Consider the following 10,009-nt stretch of genomic DNA (forward strand, 5'->3'; position numbering starts at 1 on the left):
ATTTAAGAAGTCATGACCATATAAAGATGGAAATAAATATAACTTTTATTTTTGTATGGTTATGATTCCCCATATTTAAAGTGGAAGCATTAAATATGGAAAATTATAACTATACAAAGGTAAAAATAAATATAAAGTATTAAATTTGAGAAATCATGACCATATAAAGATGGAAATAAATATAATCGTTGGATCAACATAATTGATTTAACGGTGAGATTGATTGGTAGTAATTTGGTAGTAAGACAACTTGGTTGTTACAATATCCTTCCCCTAATTGCTAAGGAAAAAAATATAGGGATATAAGTGATAAAAGAGTAAATTATAAGGGGGCATTTGGTTGAGGAGAAATTTTTTGAATATTAGGGAAATGTAATTGACAGGGAAATAGTTGGAAAGTGAGTTTGATAGGAAAATATAAAAAAAATTGTTTGGTTTGAAAAAATTTAACCGGACAAATTAGGTAAGATTTATAAAGTCTATGTTGGTTTGAGGTAAAACATAGATGGAGAAATAAGTTGCAATTACGAAAATGTCCATATTTTTAAAATAACTGTAAATTACGAAAATGTCCCTCTTCTTAACAATGAATAGTAGCATCCTTGTGTCTTGTTTGCCATTTTTTTTAATTCCTGTTGTTATAAAAAAATAAAAAATAGAGGACCAGGCCACGGAGGGGGCAGAGAGCACAGCTCTCAAAGGAGGCTTTAGAAGTAGATATTATAATGTGTATGATTTGATTAATATATTTTGAGTAGGATCCATTTGCATAAAGCCCAACCTTTTATCCCCTCAGCCATTTGCATAAGCTCCAACTGCACAATCGAATCTGAAGCACGATAATATCATAGCATCTCTCGTACAAGTTATCAGAGCGGTATAATGGTCTGATTTGTTGTGGAGCCACGTGGTTTACCCAGCTATCTATATAAAACCACCTCTCACAATGCTTTCTAAACAGAGTGCCAAAGTCTAGTATTCTTTCACAAAATTGAAAATGTTATGCATCATGGTTGCATGGGGAATCAATCATTTCTCTGTGTACTAAACAAGTGCAAAGCAGATTGCCAACTTCATTTGCATAGAATAATTTGAAAAAACCCTCAACCAAACACTACCAGGTGATTTATGAATTTTTCCCTAGTTAATTTATGTGAGATAACTCCTTTTTTATGTTTTTTTACACTTTATTAATTACTGATTAAACTAAGTCAACTCTCCTTCTAAAGGTTTTTAACACAAGGGTTCTCTTTTTTAAGTAAATAAAATAAGAAAAATGTATTTATCAGGACACAACTCTGTGTTATTTTAGATAAAATAACTATATTTTAATGCATATTTAATCATTTTTTATATTCTCTCCTTCATAAGATTTGAGAAAGATAGAAAGAGCTAATATTACAAAGGAGAGAAGATAAAAATCAGAAAGTATACATCTTAAAATGATATAAATTTTTTACCAAATATATATATATAAACATTTTATAAAATAAAATATTATTTTTATCTAGAATATCTATCTATATGCTCCCTTTCTCAGCGGCGGTCACTTCTGCGATAGCATTTAACGTGGTCAAAATTTATCATATCCGACGTGGCAAATTTGGTTCGTTAACCGGAGGCAAAGCTGCAGTTTAACCGAAACTGAATTGATTTGATTCAATTCTTACAAAACCGAATTGAATCGTGACATGGCAGTGGCAATTCACAGCTTGCCACGTTGGCAAAGACCGGTCTACTCTCTCCTCTCATTGGCAGAGTAACACAACTGTTCCCTCTTATTAACGCCTTTCTTTAACCCTCTCTCTTTCACTGTTCCGGTTAAAAGTTAAAACTTTAAACCCTAACCCTTTTAATTTTTTTTTTACCAAACCAAATTCTTTCTTTCTTTCTTTCTGCCTCGGCCTCTCTCATCTGCTTCTCGGATTGTGTTGTGGCCAACCGTTCCTGCAATTTTCTTTTACCATTGGAGGTTTCTTTCTTTCCCTTAAGAAAATCATTTCGAATTTGATCAATTATGCGTTTTTGATTTCTGAAATTCTTGCCGTTTCTGGATCGCAGTGGAGGCAATTCTTGCAACGTTTGAGTTCAGTAGATCCATAATTTTTGACACACATCAGAAAGAGTTTAAGGAAAATGAAGAACACGGAGCGAATTGCGAATTTGGCTTTAGCAGGTTTGCTTCTTGGTTAATTTCATCAAGCTTTCTTGCTTCAGTTGATACTCTCATTTAGCCATCGTTTCTCAAGTTTAGGTTTTTTTTTTTTTTTTTTTTTTAATGCCCAATTACAAGTAAACTTCTGCGGACATTGAAACTTACTATGGGATTCATACTGAGCCTTCGAGCACTATATTCTCTCATTTTACAGATTTAAATTAAGGGCCTGGAATAGTAATGTGTTAAACTGCATGCTCAAACAGAGAATGATACAATGTTTTTTAAATTTGGTTCTCAAATCTTGCACCGTAGTGTGTTTTGGAGTTTCCATGGATCTAATAGTGTATGAGTGAGAGGGAAAGTGGGTCCATATCTGTTCCTTGATCACTCAATATGAACGACGGCATTTTATTTGTCATGGCAGGTTTAACCTTAGCACCGCTTGTTGTGAAAGTAGATCCAAATTTAAATGTTATTTTGACTGCTTGCCTCACAGTATTTGTGGGCTGTTACCGTTCCGTCAAACCAACCCCACCTACTGTAAGTAGTAACTCTGCTCATTCTCTTCCTTTATATCGAACTTTTCATGGCTTGAGATCTGATTTTTCTGATACATGTTGCATATAATAATGCAGGAGACAATGTCCAATGAACATGCCATGCGTTTTCCCTTTGTTGGGAGTGCAATGTTATTATCACTTTTCTTACTCTTCAAGTTTCTTTCTAAGGACTTGGTGAACACTGTATTGACAGGCTACTTCTTTGTACTCGGGATTGTTGCACTTTCGTATGCTCTTTTCTTTGTGTCCAATGTACTTGCTATGTATTCAATACAATCTTTTTTGAGATATTTGCTATTTTATCACACTTTTTCTTCCACTGTCTACAGGGCAACTTTATTACCATCTATTAAACGTTTTCTGCCAAAGCATTGGAATGAGGACGTCATAATCTGGCGTTTTCCATATTTGCGTTGTATGTGACACTCGGCCTCCTTATTTTTCCTTACTATTGCTGACAATAATCTTTCTTTGAACTGTGGTATCAAAACTTAGAAGTTATATGCTTCGACTTTTCATTTAACTAGTCAATGATGACTGTCTTTGGTTATTATTACTTCTGTTAACTGCCACTGGTTTTGCGATTACCAAATGAATGTCAAAATGTTTGAGAGTTCTTTACCAAATGTAAGTTTTAGCCCTCCATTTAGTGATATTAATATCTAACAGTTGGTCATGGTGTATATGTATCAAGACATCCCATTTCCCATGGTGCATCTGTGCTTCATAGGCTGTACCTAGCTACCTATGTCCTTAAGTGTATTTCAGTAGTAGTTTCATGTTCTGAACTTTTCTTGCATTTTTATGAATTTGAACTCAATTCTGCCCTTAGTGAGCATGACACTTTTGGCTCATGGGAACTGCATGATTTGATGCTTTTACTTTTCAACAGTGCTATTTTTTTATGAAACTTTATTTCATGAAAAGCACAAGTGACATGTTATGTTGGTTTTTATACTCTTCCTGCATCAGATACATGGCAGGTTGAATGATTATTCATAAAATGCAAATGGTATAGTTTCTTTCTTGAATGCATGTGTCATTTCACTCGGACAATTTGTGGAATTCAGTAATTTCCTTTACTTTTTAATGCAACTTGCACAACTTTAATATCTTGTAGGTTCTACTTGCATTGTTAAATGGATTTTGAACTATTTTCTAGAGAAAGGATAAAAAATTTAACCAATTTAAACACTCAATAATGCTAAATGCATTCATACCTCATGGATCCCGCTTGTGTCATAATATTTGAAAGGGGAGTCTTTTTCTGATCATCTTAAAAATGTTTGACTGGTTGGTGGTTCTAGCTACAGCTTCTAATTCTATGGTTTAAATTCACTTTTTCAATTCTGTAGGAGAAGTATGATCATCAATGCCTTTGGCTTATTGTTAAGCTTCACTATCTATGTTGTTGATTTTTGAAATACTTTATTTATTATCCTGATATGATTATCCTCTTGTATTAAGGTGTATGTGTTGTTTTGGTACTTTAGGCTGTTTGCACTTGATCTAGTTGAGATTAACCGGCTTCTATCATGCAAAATGATATTTTTCCTTACACCTTTCTTTCACAGCTTTGGAGATTGAATTCACAAGGTCACAGATCGTTGCTGCAATCCCTGGGACTTTTTTTTGTGCCTGGTATGCTTTGCAGAAGCATTGGCTGGCAAATAATATATTGGGTCTTGCTTTCTGTATTCAGGTTTGACACTTTACCTGTGTGTGTGTGTATATATATATATATGAACTGATAGGTACATAACCATTAGGTAACATCCAATTGACTATAAAAAATTGGTACACAGCCTATTGTACCTTAACAACCAAAACCAATTATATTTATGGAATTATGGTACCTGTAAAGAACCAATTCAACCCAAAAGCTTAAGCTAGTGGGTGAGGCTACATTAATGGTTTTATATATCTCAACACGCCCCCTCACACGAGAGCCCACTGGGCTTGAAGGGTGGACAATGCACAGGTCCACATACCTGTGCAAACAAAGAAACTCCACTTGAAAGAAAGTGGGGGGCGGCCAAGATCGAACCCGGGACACGAGGCTCTGATACCATGTAAAGAACCAATTCAACCCAAAAGCTTAAGCTAGTGGGTGAGGCTACATAAATGGGTTTATATATCTCAATAATATCTAATTGACAATAAAAAATTGATTGCATTATTTGAAGTTCAATGGTGATTTTTGGTAGTATAAATACCAATGTACTTTCCTGGTATCTAATTATGCCAATTATAAAGACTGTATATCTTTATGTGTCTGTCAATTATTTTAAGGGTATTGAACCAATTATATTTACTTGCCTATCAACCATTTTTTATTATAATACTCTTGATAAATATAATTGAACCAATTAATTAATTATATTTTTTACATTAATTTTTTTTGTATCCACTTTCCTGATTTGAAGCAATACCTTTTTAGAATTAAGCTTGTTCCTTACAAAATGGGTTTGAAGAAATAAATCAAACCATTCTATCATTTATGCCATGAATATATTTTTATAGGGAAATATTAACCTCATGTGATATAGGAGATAACAAATTTTTCCTACACATTCAAAAAGGTGTGGAGCCCACTTCAATTTTTTTTTTCTCTTTTCCTGTACAGTGGGACCCACATAAGTTTGTGAGTGCAACATGAGAAATTTTATCTCCTGTTGTATAAGAAAATATAATCCCATTTTTATAAGATTGTAAGTCAGTTTTAACTAATAAACAGTAATTGACAACAATGACTCCATCTTTAACATTTACAGGGAATTGAAATGCTCTCTCTTGGATCTTTCAAGACTGGTGCTATTCTCTTGGTAGGTATTTTTTCTATAGTTTTAATTAGTGGTGCTCAAAGCTTCTTTTTTAAAAATACATTTAATTCCAAGATTTAAAACATCTTGTTTTCTAGACCAAATGTCCTTTGGCTGCTGATAAACTAGGGCACTCCTCTTTGTCTCGTTTATTTAAGAAAATTTAGACAAATATTTCCCTTTTTCGGTTTTTAATAAAATACAAAAGGTCTTGAGCTTGATTTACTTGCTCTCTCTTTTAGTTTCTCCAATTCCTTTTGACCTTTTAAATCAAGTGTAAGCTCATAAAAATGCCTCTGATTGCAAAATATGTTTTACTCCATGCAGATATAATTATGTCTTAGTTTCCAAAAGATAAAGTATATGTTTTTCATTGTATCTTTTGTTGAATTTTTCTATTTTCAATATGGTTTTTGAGTCTTTTCCATTGATGTATTTTGCAGGCTGGTCTATTTGTGTATGACATTTTCTGGGTTTTTTTCACTCCTGTGATGGTTAGCGTTGCAAAATCATTTGATGCTCCAATAAAGGTTAAAATCTTAGCTAAATGAAATGGAAATTTCTATTTTTTCATCTTCATTTGAATTTGGATTGGGTACATGCTGTGATAATTATCAGATAAAAAATATAATCAATTTCTTCCTAATATTGTCATTTGAATTGTTTTGCAGCTTTTGTTCCCCACATCAAATTCTGCAAGGCCATTTTCAATGCTTGGGCTTGGTGATATTGTTATCCCTGGTAGGATGACTCTTTGTTGATGTATTGATGTACTTCTTTTGTGAAATTGACCTATATTACTACAGTCTAGTTCTTATTATATATCCGGTATCGAATTTGTTAAGCCGTGTTTGGTAGTTTTTGAGAGAATGGGATGGAATGGAAAGGGACTAAATGATTTTGACTCATGGAAAGAGAGTTTGCATTTCACCCTCCTGTCGTGTCGTGAGTTCAAGTTTGTGGAATGTATAATCCACATGAATTTGCTAGGCCTGGTGTAGGGTGTGGAAAAGCTTGCTTTGACTAGCCCTGTAGGGACTGCAATAAAAAAAAATCACTCCCCGTTATACCCGACTAGCGAGTGTGGGGTGGAGGAAATCTTTGTACGCAGCTTTACCCTTGCATAATTGCAAAGAGGTTGTTTCCTGGATTCGAACTCATGACCTTTCAGTCATGAAGGAACAGTTTTACCACTACTCCGGTTCGCCCCTTTCCTGTAGAGGCTGCAATACTGAAGGAAAATGCTAGGGGAAGGGATGGAATGGAAAAGAGATGGGATCCCTTGTTCCCCCTGTTTTGATGATTAAATGAGGGAAGAAAGAGGAAGGCATGGGTAAAGTTTCACTATAAGCCTTATAACCCGCAATCTTGAAGGGGAACAAAAAGTGAGAGTTTGAGGGGGAATCCCCCCCCACTTCTCTTTTCTCAAATTCTCTTCCCCTCTATAAATTTTTAAACTACCAAACAAGAAGACTCATTCCCTCTTCTACCAATCTGCTTCAATGCCTCTCATTACTCCTCAAGTAACAGACTCTTTAAGCTAAATTTGAAAGTTAACTCATGTGGTGATACAATCTCGCTTCCCCATTATCTAGAGATTCACTGGTCTTTCCTAGTTTTATTCAAGAGGCATTGTTCTTACCCTTATTTTTAACGTTAGGAATAACTGCTTTGTTGAGTTTTGCTCGACTGATCAAATTGTAACATGTCGCAGCAGAGACTGCATTTTGAAGAGGGTTTTGGATATTTTTTTGCATTTATAAATCTAAATGCTAATTTTAAGTTGTCAGTCAGTCGAAAATATATGCAATTTCATGCTTTTGCTGGCAAGTTTATTAATTATTAGTTTGTAGCTTCAAATAAGATTGGCGAATAATTATTCTTCCTAGCTTTATGAGGATCCTTGATGATTTTGATGTGTTGAATGTCAATCTGTATCAGGACAGACTAGTGTTCTTTAAAAAATTTGAAATGTTTATGCCAGTGGTCTATTGATGTATGAGATCCTTGCATATATGAGTAAAATATTTTCTCCACAATAACTTTGTTGTTACTTCTATGTATTTTGACTACATATTTTTTCCCTTCAGGTATTTTTGTAGCATTGGCTTTGCGGTTTGATGTGTCTAGAGGAAAACAGTCCAAGTATTTCAACAGTGCATTTTTAGGATACACTGCTGGCTTGGTCCTTACAATTATTGTGATGAACTGGTTTCAGGCTGCACAGGTGACTGATCTGTGGTTTCATTTTATTATTCTTTTTTGTTATCTTGATATGTTTTGGGGGATGATGTGGGGATTCTTGCCATTAATACCAAATTTACTTCTAATACATGGCTGGATGGGTTTTTGGATATCAACCTTCTCTTTTATAACTTTTTTCCTTTTTTATTGTTATCCCTGTTGCCAGCCTGCTCTTTTGTATATTGTACCTGCTGTAATTGGATTTTTGGCTGCTCATTGCATATGGAATGGTGATGTCAAACAGGTTTGTTTCATTGCTTAATTTTTCCAATTCTATTTTCTCTTATCAATGCAATTCATCCTTTTTTATGCGTCTAGTTTGCTTTCAATCCTTAGTTTTACTGGAGGATAATGTGTTATGTTTTGTATTATATACTATGCAACATGAGACGAGTGTAAACTTGATTTATCTTCAGTGCAAAACTCTCTGCCCCATCAATAAATAATAAAGTCCACATTATTATAATATTGCAGTAAAAGCTTTGGACATTTAAAATAGGAGCCATGAAATAGTTCACTAATAGTGTAATGCATTGAGACTTGAGTCATTGATTATGGACCAAAATTATATCCTATAGAACAGTAATTGACATGATCGTTGGTGCCAATAACAAACAACAGTGTATATTTACTAAATTTACCTTTAACTAGACTGCAGAACCACTGTTTTTTATATTTAAAGGTGCGCTAAGTTCTGAAGTAGCTAAACTAATTTACACATATTTATATTATATGTATCCATGTTTTCAAATTAGCTTATGAAGGGTCTAGCAGTTTAACATGTACTTAAGGAAATAGAAGATATATAGATGTAGAAGATGGGCTTCTGTTAACTACCTTCTTAAAGCAACTTTGCTTGTTGTGACGAGTTCTAAAAGGTCTGTTATTCCATACCAAAAATTTTCTTGCAATGGAATATGACTAAATATATTGGACGTTATTGGAGACATGATTGTCTCAATTTAATAAGGTTACATCCTAAGACTTGAAGATGGTCAGGATTTATGCCTCCCATGTATGCTTGCTAGATGTGGCGTATATAAATTCTAACAACCTTTTACTTTCTATCAACGCAGTTGTTGGAGTTTGATGAGTCAAAAACTGCCAGTTCATCTCAAGAAGATATTAATGCCAAATCTAGCAAAAAGGTTGAATAAACTGAAATGTACCCAATTCCAATAGTTCTGAATCACGGAAGAAATACTGTTATTTTCTGTGATCACCATTACTTTTAAAGCTAACTTATTGAGAAGCACACTTCTGTAACAGATTGTGATTAAAAAAAAAATATTAGTCTTGTTTTTCAGATTAGCATTTTGCTTTTACTTCACTGCCCAATCTCGGTTTCCATAGCAAACTTTCCGAGGATTTTCTTTCTCTCTCTCTCTGTCTCTCACAAACACACATTTGTTTCCGTGCAGTGTTACTGGTTATACTTGTATAATGTTGATATATTTGCAGAGAAGGATTTTTTGGTTTGGTTTTCTGTACTAGCATATAACTGGTCAGTGCTTGTTTATTCTGGTGAAGGACCAACTGATGTTTATTTTTCAAGTTATTTTATTAGCATAATAAAACTTGATTAATGCTTACAGTACTCTAGTGGGACTTTAATTCTATTATAGTTACCTAAAATAATTACATAGTAACTTTAAAAAATTATTCCTACCAAAAGTCCAAAAGTATAAAAAATCAAAATATAATTCTAATTGAATCCTCCAAATTGATATAGCAGCATGTATGTAAAAGATGGATACCGTCAAACACTTTGACGTGATTTCTTTTGTTTAATTGGTTTGGTTTCGTCAATGTATTTGATGGGACTGGCACTTTCAGAATGCTTTCAATGTCCATCACGGGTCTGGATGCCATCACCCTACCTACAGAATCCAACATGGATTAGTAATCCTATAATAATATCTGACTCGATTGGTCCTGTCATTTTTTTTTGTGTTTGATTGCATTAGTCTGACAAAATTTACTAAATATGCTTTTAGTTGAAAAAATTTCACAAAAAATTTCTAGTACGGTGCTTTTACCCCGAAGACTATATAAATTAAATACTGGTACAATCAGTAGCAAATGTTATTAAATGTTTTTTTTTCTTCCGGCAATGACTTGCAACTCAATAATTAGTAGCAATAATTTAGGAGAAGCTTCCGCAGATTATTATAATTATTATTACGTGTACCTCGATGATTCAATAAACGTGTTGGTAAATAGTG

The 10,009-nt window shown here is 33.7% G+C and overlaps 1 protein-coding gene across 1 annotated transcript; it reads left to right on the forward strand.

Annotated features, from left to right (window-relative positions):
• Nucleotides 1–1,876: 1,876 nt before the first annotated feature.
• LOC133286006 (signal peptide peptidase-like) lies at nucleotides 1,877–9,270 on the forward strand. Its single transcript, XM_061483338.1, has 12 exons — nucleotides 1,877–1,972; nucleotides 2,062–2,176; nucleotides 2,583–2,698; nucleotides 2,794–2,945; nucleotides 3,048–3,133; nucleotides 4,293–4,420; nucleotides 5,493–5,543; nucleotides 5,984–6,070; nucleotides 6,212–6,281; nucleotides 7,631–7,767; nucleotides 7,951–8,028; nucleotides 8,861–9,270. The coding sequence occupies exons 2-12, from the start codon at nucleotides 2,137–2,139 to the stop codon at nucleotides 8,939–8,941; spliced, it is 1,026 nt and encodes a 341-aa protein (XP_061339322.1). The 5' UTR covers nucleotides 1,877–1,972; nucleotides 2,062–2,136; the 3' UTR covers nucleotides 8,942–9,270.
• The last annotated feature ends 739 nt before the right edge of the window (nucleotides 9,271–10,009 follow it).

The sequence above is a fragment of the Gastrolobium bilobum genome, unplaced genomic scaffold (genome assembly GCF_033153095.1).
Source record: "Gastrolobium bilobum isolate Gb01-03AN ecotype WA unplaced genomic scaffold, APGP_CSIRO_Gbil_v1 utg1863, whole genome shotgun sequence".
In the NCBI taxonomy this organism is placed as follows: domain Eukaryota; kingdom Viridiplantae; phylum Streptophyta; class Magnoliopsida; order Fabales; family Fabaceae; genus Gastrolobium; species Gastrolobium bilobum.